The 13095-nt window shown below is 42.7% G+C and overlaps 1 protein-coding gene across 1 annotated transcript in view; it reads left to right on the top strand.

Annotated features, from left to right (window-relative positions):
• The window catches only part of LOC115130367 (activin receptor type-2A-like), a 59787-nt gene that overhangs the window by 23871 nt on the left and 22821 nt on the right, over positions 1-13095 (top strand). The window contains exons 3-4 of the mRNA XM_029661447.2: positions 666-778; positions 3461-3615. Of these exons, the coding sequence (XP_029517307.2) occupies positions 666-778; positions 3461-3615 (268 nt within the window). The remainder of the gene's footprint in view (positions 1-665; positions 779-3460; positions 3616-13095) is intronic.

Here is a 13095-nt window from a genome sequence, read left to right as displayed (position 1 = left end):
TCCCACCTGCAGCAACCGGATCCATGTCATTTTCAAGTGTGGCGTGCTTCCATGTTATTACTAAATGTAGAGCAACAGGTAGCTCTGACCGCACCGTGTGGCAGCTAACTCTGACCGTGCGGCAGCGAACTCTGACCGTGCGGCAGCTAACTCTGACCGCGCCGTGCTCTACACGTAACATATAAACAACGGCCAAACGGTCTGGCTGCTTTCCTTTTCTCTTCTTGTTCTTGGAGTGAACACTGCTCGTTGGGTTTCTGCTTGGGCTAATAAGCTTGTTTATCTATTTGGGGCAGTTCAGAGAACGGAGTGTTGCTTTGATGTGGTTTAACTGCCATGGAATGTAAGTTTGTCAGTTAATGTAGAATTTTAATTTTTTATTTTCCCAACTTGGTGAAACACAAAAGAATAAAGTTGTTTACAGGAAGTAACATACAGTACCTACAACAACAGGAACTACAGCATCTTAAGGGCCAAGCACTTTTTACATCCTATACCTGTATCGCCCCGGTCTGAAACTCAAGGATAGTTCTCAAATTCTGAAAGAAAAGCTTTTTTTTTGTTGGTATACAATTGTAACTCAAAGAAACCAAATACATTACAAAAGTGTGGTCTTTCCAACATGATTGTGACACTGACAGCATCGTCTCGCACTTGTTTTTCAGTACTGAATGTGTGGAGAAGAAAGAGAGCCCAGACGTGTTCTTCTGCTGCTGTGAAGGAAACATGTGTAATGACAAGTTTGTCTACACTCCCGACAACACACAAGCTGTTCAGAGTAAGTTCTGGGTTTGTCTGTGTGTGTCTGTGTGTGTGTGTAACACCATATGAACTGAAGAATCTGTTATGCTGAAATCCTAAATGCAACTTTTTGTCTCATATTAACGACACAATAAATAACCCAATCCGTTAATTTTCTCACATTCCGTAACGCTGACGTTCTGCTGTGGTGTGGTTTTATGTTGGTATGCCCAGGTCTAGGAAGTGTGTGCCATTGTGTGTCATTCCTCAGGGATTGCTGTGTTTTTCAGATTAAAGGGGCTGGTCTATCCTCATTATCCCTGTTGAGCTAACGGGCCTCACTGCTAAACATCCTCTTAGCAGGAGGAGGAATGCAGTGACTCAGTCAGAGGAGGTTTAGCTAGCTGGGCAGGGGCACACTGACATCAGCTTCCTTAATGTACCTTGGTTCTGGAATGTCTTGGTCCTGGCTACATTCTTCTCGAAATTGTTGTAAAAAATGTTTTAGAACATCTGTTTTAATATTTTTTTAATACCTCCTCAGTAAAGTATCATGAAAAGAAACATCTAATCAGTGTTTAAAAATGTCTTAATGTTGTGGTTGGGAAACTCCTTTTCCAGTTGCCCTATTGTTGCTTAACAATGAACAGAAATGCCCTTTTCAGAATAGTCCTGTTAATTCATGGGGAAAATCAGTGTGTTCTTTGCAGTGGAGGTCAGATAAAGGTTACCAAATAGGATGTATTGAAGCGTTGGTGTGGGGGAAGGGCCTTGTTCCCTCCGCTTATGCAACTGAACGTGGACATGAATTTGCAGCAGCGACTAACTAGATGTGGAATGCCCTGGATATTTTGAACAAAAAGCTAGGTCGGAGCCTGACTATGGAATCGAGCGACAGAGGCAGCATACACAGTCACATAGTCACACACAGTCACATAGTCACACACGGTCACATAGTCACACACGGTCACATAATCACACACGGTCACATAGTCACACACGGTCACATAATCACACACGGTCACATAGTCACACACGGTCACATAGTCACACACGGTCACATAGTCACACACGGTCACATAGTCACACACGGTCACATAGTCACACACGGTCACATAGTCACACACGGTCACAGCTGCTTATTTTTAAACCTTGCAATAGGGCCTATTTTGGAGAGCGACCATGCAGAAGTGTAGGGTCCTATAAATTCCTTTTTCTCTGTTTAGTTTTTCCAGTTTTCCACTTTAAAGCCACACTGTTTAAATAGAATGTCAAATTTAGTTGTTTTTCTAAGTTAACAACAATGCTTAAACCACATCCGGAGACCACTTTTCAGGTTTGGGAAAAATGTAATACATTTAGATTTTTGGGTGCAGTTACCCTTTGATTCAACTGTGCACCAGCCAGAGACCGTTGTTTGGATAGCAATGTATCTGTAGCACTCATGTGATTGCAGAGTTTGCTAAACAAATAGCCACTGGATTGATGAAAATAATCATGATATCATTCTGCCAGGTAGGCATAGGCTACTTTGTAGTTAGGTTTTTGGGAAACCGTACACATACACACAGAACTGTGTTTCAGAAAGTTACAGGAAAATACAAATAAATCACTGTTGCATTTCGTTCATGTCTTCAGTACATTTAGTTCCATACATTTAGTTCCATACATTTAGTTCCATACATTTAGTTCCATACATTTTAGTTCCATACATTTTAGTTCCATACATTTTAGTTCCATACATTTAGTTCCATACATTTAGTTCCATACATTTAGTTACATACATTTTGGAGTATTGTTGAATTCCGTTTTAATGTCTGGATTCCGTGTTTCCGGCCGTGTTCTCCGTAAACCAGATTTTACAGGGCTCTAGGAATGGATAAAGAGCGGGAGAGAGCGTCACCTGCTGACCAGAGCGATTCCATGCCTGTGCGGCGTGTGTCGTGTAGTGATCCTGCCAGGGGGTGGGGGGAGGATGCAGGCAAAGGAGGCAGGGTGGAGAGGATGGGGGTTTGGGCCTGCTATGTTTTTCATTTCAAAGAGGCTAATCCGGGTTGTTATCCCGCTTGCAGCTAAAATGGAGCACTGGGCAGGGGGAGGAGAGCGACGGGTAGGAGGAGGGGCACTGCATGGGGGGTTGTGGCAGGCAGGCAGCATCATGAACAGTGCCCCTCTTTTGCTACCTAATGCCAGTTCAGCTGAGGTCACCCACATAGAAGCAATGGCACGCGGTCTCTCTCTCTCTCTCACACACACACACTGGATGTCACGCTGGCAGGCGAAGGAAGGGAAATCCACCTCAGAGGTGACACGAGTGGATGTTGTGATTATGTGGTGGGGCTGCTGCTTTGGCGACGAGGCGCGATCCAGTCTTATCTCTCTCTCATGAAGCTCTGTAATGGGCCTGTGCCAGGATGGGAGCCGGTCGAACCAAACATGCTTTAGTTAGATAGCTAGAAATCCATTCAATAAAAATGACATCAGCCAGCTAAAGTTGAGCCCATATCATCTCTATATTATGAACACGGAGACTGCAACACATAAGTCATTATTTTTCACATTCTTGGCAAAGTTAATGTGGCGTCATTTTTACAAAACCCTTTCAGTGCTCCTTTTTTTTGAGTACATCCTATAATAGTCCTTTTGTCCTGGTATAATCTAGATTGATTGATTTAATTCTCTTTCTCTCTCCCTCTCTTCTCTCTCTTTCCCTCCATAGCAACATCGAACCCGGTTACCCAGAAGCCTCCTGTCTTCACCACTCTGATGTACTCACTGGTGCCCATCATAGGCATCACTGCCATCATCCTCTTCTCCTTCTGGATGTACCGCCATCACAAGCTGGCATACCCGCTAGTCCTGGTGCCCACACAGGTATGACAACACACAGCACTAATGGACAAAACCCTCTTTAGTTACAATAACAGTTGTAGCTAGCTAGGCAATAATTGTAATAGGCTAGCTGCTGTATATGAATGAGTGTCGTTCTCTTTTTAATTTCACTTGTAGCTAGCATTTGATCTGTATTGGTTGGATGATGCAAGCAAGGTATTTTTATTTCACCTTTATTCAACCAGGTAGGCTAGTTGAGAACAAGTTCTCATTTGCAACTGACCTGGCCAAGATAAAGCAAAGCAGTTTGACACAAAACAACACAGAGTTACACGTGGAGTAAACAAACATACAATCAATATTACAGTAGAAAAATCTATATACAGCATGTGCAAATGAGGTAGGATAAGAGAGGTAAGGCAATAAATAGGCCATGGTGGCAATAGCAATTAAACACTGGGATGGTAGGGTGTGCAGAAGATGAATGTGCAAGTAGACATGCTGGGGTGCAAAGGAGCAAGATAAATACAGAATTGGAGATGAGGTAGTTGGATTGGGCTATATACAGATGAGCTATGTACAGGTGCAGTGATCTGTGAGCTGCTCTGACAGCTGGTGCTTAAAGCTAGTGAGGGAGGTAAGAGTCTCCAGCTTCAGATATTTTTGCAGTTCATTCCAGTCATTGGAACTGGGAGGAGAGGCGGCTAAAGGAAGAATTAGCTTTGGGGATGACCAGTGAGATATACACTAAATATACTATATTCAGTGTCCACAGATATGCTAGTCTGTACCATTCTCTTTAGCTAACATGCCACTCCTTATCATTGCCAAAGAGACTGGCCTTTTGGCAATCTCAAAGTTCAATAAGTCGTTATCAATAAAACGTCACAGTATGGTGCAGTGTGTTCGATTTGCCTCCTGGGGGGCAAAGAGACTCCCAGCTCCGCTAAAACCATTGACAACTGAGTGCCGTTTTCAAGGGATTGTTAAATAGATTTGAACTATTTGGTTGTAATATCATCACCACTCGAAGAGCATAGACAGAACTACACGTTTCAGATTATTCCATGCAAAACAACTGCACACATTTAGCTCTATCGGAGTTCTACAGCGTGTGACTGCATGCTTTTCATGATCAGATAACATCAATTGATATGTGAGGGTAGCCTCAAGATATCTCTCAAAATTGTCCACTGTTAACTGGATATTTGAGTGATATAAAATAAAAGTGAACTATACCTGACACATAGGAGTTGGTTTAGGTTATTTTCCATCCTTTGTGGGCTCTGCCCGTCAAGCAGTAGAAGGGTGCATTTGCCAATGTACTGTTGGCTAATTATGTTTACTTTGTAAGCTACTGTACCGGTAGAAACCTTGTACAGTTGGCTAAACATATAGCATAGTGGTAAGTAGACCGAATGTACCTTTCTCCATTCAATGTAGGCCTACCTAGCGAAGTTACCTAACATCCCCTTTTCAACTGTTTTTAAGTGTTTAATCACAATTGCTGCTGACAGACATGATTGATGGATCACGTCAAATTGGCTAGTTAACAAGCTAACTTTTGCGTGATAAACTAGATAGCTATATTTGCTTGTCATCTATAGTGGTGATGACAGTAGTCCGTCCGACTGACAACTTTACCAGGATGAGGATTTACCGATGTCAAGCTCTTTCCAAAACCCTAATCTCTAATGAAGCAAGCAAATAATACATGTTTGCTTAGCTAGTAGCTACATGCCAAATGGATAGGCTACCGTCACGTTTCTGAACTTGCATCGTCAATTGATGTTTACTGATCATGCAAAGCATGTGGTTTACTTGCTGTATAACTCTGACGATAGAGCTAAAAGTGGAATGATCAGAAATGTTTAGTTTGGACTATGCTCTTCAAGAGGTGACGATATTAAAACCAAATAGTTAACATTAATTTAACAACCCCCTTGAAAACGGCACGTAACGTTAGTTGTCAATGCTTTTTTTTTAGCGGAGCTTGGGGTCTCCTTGGGGTCTCCTTGGGGTCTCCTTGCCCCCCAGCAGCCAAATCAAATGCTCTGCACCGTATTGTGACATTTTATAGGTTGTAATTTAACACATTTGCAGCTAGAAATGTGTTTATTCGGTTCAACATCCACTGAAGTAGCTAGCAAGTTTACCAGATAACGTAGTTTCCTTGGTAACCAAACAAACCGACTTGCGTCATAACCGTGCTGATATTCTGTGCATTATAGGGAAAGAATGCATGCTCTAAAATGTCCTTTATGACCATCAGAAACAAATATTCAACAATGCCATGGTATAATGAGAGTTATAAACTGGGTGGTTCGAGTCCTGAATGCTGATTGGCTGACAGCTATGTTATATCAGACCGTATACCACAGGTATGACAAAACAAGTATTTTTACTGCTCTAATTATGTTGGTGACCAATAGCAATAAGGCACCTTGGGGGTTGCGTCGTGCTTGGCTTTGTGACTAAGAATAGCCCTTAGCTGTGGTATATTGGCCATATACCACACCCGCCCTGTGCCTTGTTTCTTAAATATTGTTAGGCTGGTATTTACTGATCATGAAAAGCATGCAGTTACTTGCTGTATAACTATGATGATGGAGCTAAATGTCCGCAATTGTTTTGCATAGAATAATCAGACGTGTGGTTCTGACTATGCTCTTCAAGTGCAGCCAAATCGAACGTATTGCGATGTTTTATAGGTCGTTACCAATAGAAAGTCACAATAAGGTGCAGAGCGTTAGATTTGGCTGCCGGGGGGGCAAGGAAGTTCTAAAATTAGAATTTATAACAAAGTCAAAAACAAACATTTAGCTGTTCGCTAGGCAAGTTGTATTTTGAGGCTTAAAACTAAGATGTTTTGTTTTTAGAATTGCGGGATGTTTCGTTTTAGAATTGAGATGTGAGCTAGTAACTTTTGACAACTTTTGACAGACTGTTTCTTCTGGACAAACAAATTGCAATTGCTTAGCAACCAGATACCAACATGTGCTGTGGAGAGAAAAAACCGAGTTCCAATATTTGCATAATCGTTGTGATTGGAGGATAGCTGTGAGGGTGATCGAATCAGGATCAAATTTGAAGATGGCAGAAAGGCCTCTCTCTTTGGCACATGGCATGGACTCACCTCAGTGGATGGAGTATAGGGAGTGTATTATGTAAAGAGACTAGTACCGAGGCTACAGATATGCCACTGTAGACACAACACCTCTTTGTTTTTACTGTGGCCTGCTTCGTTCATAAACTTTTCCTCCATCACGGCATGCTGTGAGAGAGGTACTGCTGTATGAGACAGATCAGTAGCTATGGGTTGTATATGCTTACTGTACTTGAGCTTGTGCTGTTGGTTGGCTGAGTGTTTGAGAACATTCAAACGTTGCACTACCTGCCGCAACACTACCTGCCACAATGCATAGTGCCAAACTGAAAAGTTTGGTGGAGGAGGAATAATGGTCTCGGGCTGTTTTTCATGGTTCAGGCTACGCCCCTGAGTTCCATAGTCTGAGCTGGGAAGTAGATGTGAGGAGCCATGCTGTTATTTCACATCTTCATTGACTATTTCTACATAGGCAGGCAGGCATCCCTTCTGATGTTCCTGGGGCCACAGCTGCAGCAGCAACAGTCTCAAGTTAAAGTGATGCCCTAATCCACCTTCCAGAAATAAAAAAAAATCATGAAACTCCTGTCAATTAGGTGAAAGCCTGCAGTACCAGTCAAAAGTTTGGACACCTACTCATTCAAGGGTTTTTCTTTATTTTTACTATTTTCTACATTGTAGAATAATAGTGAAGACATCATAACTATGAAATAGCACATATGGAATCATGTAGTAACCAAAAAAGGTTTAAACAAATCAAAATATATTTGAGATTTTAGATTCTTCAAAGTAGCCACCTTTTGCCTTTATGACAGCTTTGCACACTCTTGGCATTCTTTCAAACGGCTTCACCTGGAATGCTTTTCCCATATATTCTGAGCACTTGTTGGCTGCTTTTCCTTCACTCTGCGGTACGACTCATCCCAAACCATCTCAATTGAGTTGAGGTCGGGTGATTGTGGAGGCCAGGTCATCTGATGCAGCACTCCATCCCTGTCCTTCTTGGTCAAATAGCCCTTACACAGCCTGGAAGTGTGTTGGGTCACTGTCCTGTTGAAAAACAAATGACAGTGAAACGAAGCGCAAACCCAGATGGGATGAAGTATTGCTGCAGAATGCTGTGGTAGCCATGCTGGTTAAGTGTGCCTTGAATTCTAAAAAAAATCACAGTGTCACCAGCAAAGCAGCATGCTCCATGCTTCACGGTGGGAACTACACATGCAGAGATCATCCGTTCACCTATTCTGCGTCTCACAAAGACACGGTGGTTAGAACCAAAAATCGAGAATTTGTACTCATCAGACCAAAGGACAGATTTCCACCAGTCTAATTGCTCGTGTTTCTTGGCCCAAGCAAGTCTCCTTCTTATTGGTGTCCTTTAGTAGGGGTTTCTTTGCAGCAATTCGACCATGAAGGCCTGATTCACACAGTCTCACCTGAACAGGTGATGTTGACATACAGTGCCTTGCAAAAGTATTCGGCCCCCTTGAACTTTGCGACCTTTTGCCACATTTCAGGCTTCAAACATAAAGATATAAAACTGTATTTTTTTGTGAAGAATCAACAACAAGTGGGACACAATCATGAAGTGGAACGACATTTATTGGATACTCCAGAGATACTGGAGTGCAAAAGGGCAGAAAAGTAAATAAATATAAACAGTATGGGGATGAGGTAGGTAAATTGGTTGGGCTATTTACCGATAGACTATGTACAGCTGCAGCGATCGGTTAGCTGCTCAGATAGTTGGTGAGGGAGATAAGTCTCCAGCTTCAGCGATTTTTGCAATTCTTCCAGTCACAGGCAGCAGAGAACTGGAACGAAAGGCGGCCAAATTAGGTGTTGGCTTTAGGGATGATCAGTGAGATACACCTGCTGGAGCGCGTGCTACGGGTGGGTGTTGCCATCGTGACCAGTGGACTGAGATAAGGCGGAGCTTTACCTAGCATGGACTTGTAGATGACCTGGAGCCAGTGGGTCTGGCAACGAATATGTAGCGAGGGCCAGCCGACTAGAGCATACAGGTCGCAGTGGTGTATGGACTTGGTCTTTCACCAAATAGGGCTATCTTCTGTATACCACCGCTACCTTGTCGCAACACATCTGATTGGCTCAAACAAATTAACTTTTAACAAGGCACACCTGTTCATTTAAATGCATTCCAGGTGACTACCTCATGAAGTTGGTTGAGAGAATGTCTTCACTATTATTCTACAATGTATAAAATAGTACAAATAAAGAAAAACCCCTGAATGAGTAGGTGTATCTAAACTTTTGACTGGTACTGTATGTTCTATCAGTGGGTAAAATCTACAATTTTGGTCCATCTGTGAAGTCAGGAAATCACGTTGAAACGGATGCATGGTTCTTGTTACTGGAGATGGGTGGGGGTGGAAACACACTAACACTTTTAAAACAATTACCTGCTTCCAGATCCCCAAATCAGCTAATAGATAGTATGGTCAAACTTGTCTAGAACACATTCATCCGTTTCACTTAGATGTGCCCAATCTAAACTGTGTACCAAATGATTCAACTCAGTTTCTCCTTCAAGTATTATCTCGCAATGTGCCCTGTGTGTCTGTGGGAAATGTGGGAAAGGGCCCGTGTTGCTATAACAATGTACTCTGCACTCGAGACGAACTGCAAGTTGAACTCGATGAGAGGCTCCTAAATTAATAGTGCCGTTTGTTTAGGTGCTTTTACAGCTAGCTAGCGACTTTACATACTGATATTGACTTTGGTGTTATTGTGTGTTGCTACGTTTGCTAGCTAGCCAGCTAGTCAGCCAGCACAGAGAAAGAGCTTTGTATTGTGGGTTTGGTAGTCGATTTGAGCTGCAACACATTTCCACATGTTGTTACCAACCTTGTTATAACGACAAAATGAAATAGTTGTTCACCCAAAATATTGTTTGTGTTATTTAACACTGTTTACCACTGTTAATCATAGAAGTGAGTGGTTTGGTGTGGATTATCTATAAGTTTCGAGGTCACGTCGACCCCTTTTTGAGGCTCCTGAACCAAAGGGCACTCGACCTCTCTTCACAATGAGACCCACTTCTCTGACATAAGAGCATCAGTGCTGCTTTTAGAACCAATGTTCACTCCTGCATTAGTGTTATAATAGTTAGAAGACTGATCGACATGCTGTACATGAACCTGTCTCAGAATCAGTGTAACGGTGTCTGTTAGAGACAGATAGAAGGACGGCTGGTTAGGCCTAGCTAGGATGAGTGGTCCTTTCTCAGTATGGGCGTCCTAAGCAAGTACAGTGCTTGATAATCATGAGAGGCGGATTGAAGAGGGCAATTAAGTGTGTGTTTGTGTGAATGTGTGTGTGTGGTTCTCGCCCACTTGTCATCGCCCGCACCACAAAACACTGAGCACAGGAAAGTGTTTGCTCGTTCGGAGAGGAGAGGGGGGATAAATAATGCACTCTCTGCTCCCTCACTTTCTCCCTCTGCTCCCTCACTTTCTCCCTCTGCTCCCTTGCTTTCTCTCTCTGCTCCCTTGCTTTCTCTCTCTGCTCCTTGCTTTCTCTCTCTGCTCCGTCGCTTTCTCTCTCTGCTCCTCGCTTTCTCTCTCTGCTCCCTCGCTTTCTCTCTCTGCTCCGTCGCTTTCTCTCTCTGCTCCCTCGCTTTCTCTCTCTGCTCTCTCGCTTTCTCTCTGCTCTCTCGCTTTCTCTCTGCTCCCTCGCTTTCTCCCTCTGCTCCCTCGCTTTCTCCCTCTGCTCCCTCGCTTTCTCCCTCTGCTCCCTCGCTTTCTCTCTGCTCCCTCGCTTTCTCTCTCTGCTCCCTCGCTTTCTCTCTCTGCTCCCTCGCTTTCTCCCTCTGCTCCCTCGCTTTCTCTCTCTGCTCCCTCGCTTTCTCTCTCTGCTTTCTCTCTCTGCTCCCTCGCTTTCTCCCTCTGCTCCTCCACCTTCCCTTATGGCTATAAAAAGGCTTTCTGCACGCAGGTCAATGAGACATGCCTGAGTTTGATCAATAACCAGCCATATTTTCATTAACACTAGAACCACTGGGCCTCTAAGGAACCCCCTTCAAGCTGATTAGTAGTCATTCTGGCTGCAACGTTCTAACAGTGGAATGAATACTTTTCATATATACTATCGCAAAAATAATCATTTGGTTGCGTTTATGAAGGTCTTGGGTAATTTTAGAATCGTTTTTTATTTTTTATTATATTACAATATCATTTTCATTCGTTCATGTTACAAGGCTATATTTTAAATACAAAAACGCACAAAAAACACAAACTCAAGTGTTCAAAACATTTTATTTGTGGAATACCTTTTGTTACAACTATGAGACAGAAAGCATATGTGTTAGAGTACGGTAAAAGCTATAAAAGAAAAAAAGTATTTTTAAATATCCCCAACCACCAAGACGCATGGTCAAGATGCACAGTGAAAATATCCCCAACCACCAAGACGCATGGTCAAGATGCACAGTGAAAATATCCCCAACCACCAAGACGCATGGTCAAGATGCACAGTGAAAATATCCCCAACCACCAAGACGCATGGTCAAGATGCACAGTGAAAATATCCCCAACCACCAAGACGCATGGTCAAGATGCACAGTGAAAATATCCCCAACCACCAAGACGCATGGTCAAGATGCACAGTGAAATTATGAAAATATCAGCAGCCGAAAAATCATTATAAGCACCAAGTGGCCTTGATAAATAGTGAAATTCGGCACAAAAGCAATAATGGCATTATAATGAATATGTCGATAGCATAGTCAATTATTTTCAGCTCGTGTTTGTTTATTGCGTCTTCACTCAATGGCATCAGTTGGATTTCATTTAGCTGTTAGCCCTTGTCCTAACAGTTGACTTAGCTGTTATCCCTTGTCCTAACAGTTGACTTAGCTGTTATCCCTTGTCCTAACAGTTGACTTAGCTGTTATCCCTTGTCCTAACAGTTGACTTAGCTGTTATCCCTTGTCCTAACAGTTGACTTAGCTGTTATCCCTTGTCATAACAGTTGACTTAGCTGTTATCCCTTGTCCTAACAGTTGACTTAGCTGTTATCCCTTGTCCTAACAGTTGACTTAGCTGTTATCCCTTGTCCTAACAGTTGACTTAGCTGTTATCCCTTGTCCTAACAGTTGACTTAGCTGTTATCCCTTGTCCTAACAGTTGACTTAGCTGTTATCCCTTGTCCTAACAGTTGACTTAGCTGTTATCCCTTGTCCTAACAGTTGAGCTTAGCTTGTCCTAACAGTTGACTTAGCTGTTATCCCTTGTCCTAACAGTTGACTTAGCTGTTATCCCTTGTCCTAACAGTTGACTTAGCTGTTATCCCTTGTCCTAACAGTTGACTTAGCTGTTATCCCTTGTCATAACAGTTGACTTATCTGTTATCCCTTGTCCTAACAGTTGACACAGTTTTCATACCTTTCACTTGCTTGACACACTTTGGCATAACTTTGTTTGGTTGTAGTGCCTAATAGTCTCCAGTTCTCCCATCATCTTGTCATTCTTCAGCACCGTTGTGGACTACAACGGCTGTGCAGATGCCTTATTTTGCACAGAGGGAGAAGCTCCCGATTCACTTTGTTCGTGGTGCCAGACAGATTTGTTTTCTTTGCAAGCAACTTATTCGCTAATGATGATGAAGTGAAGAAATTGTCCACTGTGACATTTGTCCCATTGCCAATGTCAGGTTCCACAAGCCTCATCACCACATTCCCGACACTTGCTCACCTGCTGCCGCTGTGGGAATTTTCCCACATTTTGAAAGCCATTCAGCATGTGGTAATTACAGTTGAAGTCGGAAGTTAACATACACTTAGGTTGAAGTCATTAAAACTCGTTTTTCAACCACTCCACAAATTTCTTGTTAACAAACTATAGTTTTGACAAGTCGGTTAGGACATCTACTTTGCGCATGACACAAGTAATTTTTCCAACAATTGTTTACAAACAGATTATTTCACTTATAGTTCACTGTATCACAATTCCAGTGGGTCAGAAGTTTACATACACTAAGTTGACTGTGCCTTTAAACAGCTTGGAAAATTCCAGAAAATGATGTCATGGCTTTAGAAGCTTCTGATAGGCTAATTGACATCATTTGAGTCAATTGGAGGTGTACCTGTGGATGTATTTCAAGGCCTACCTTCAAACTCCGTGCCCCTTTGCTTGACATCATGGGGAAATCGAAAATCAGCCAAGACCTCAGAAAAAGAATTGTAGACTTCCTCAAGTCTGGTTCATCCTTGGGAGCAATTTCCAAACGCCTGAGGGTACCACGTTCATCTGTACAAACAATAGTACGCAAGTATAAACACCATGGAACCACGCAGCCGTCATATCGCTCAGGAAGGAGACGTGTACTGTCTCCTAGAGATTAATGTACTTTGGTGCGAAAAGTGCAAATCAATCCCAGAACAACAGCAAAGGACC

Source organism: Oncorhynchus nerka, linkage group LG1 (assembly GCF_034236695.1).
Source record: "Oncorhynchus nerka isolate Pitt River linkage group LG1, Oner_Uvic_2.0, whole genome shotgun sequence".
In the NCBI taxonomy this organism is placed as follows: Eukaryota; Metazoa; Chordata; class Actinopteri; order Salmoniformes; family Salmonidae; genus Oncorhynchus; species Oncorhynchus nerka.
Note: the sequence above shows the minus strand (reverse complement) of the source record. Positions and strands in the feature narration are given on the sequence as shown.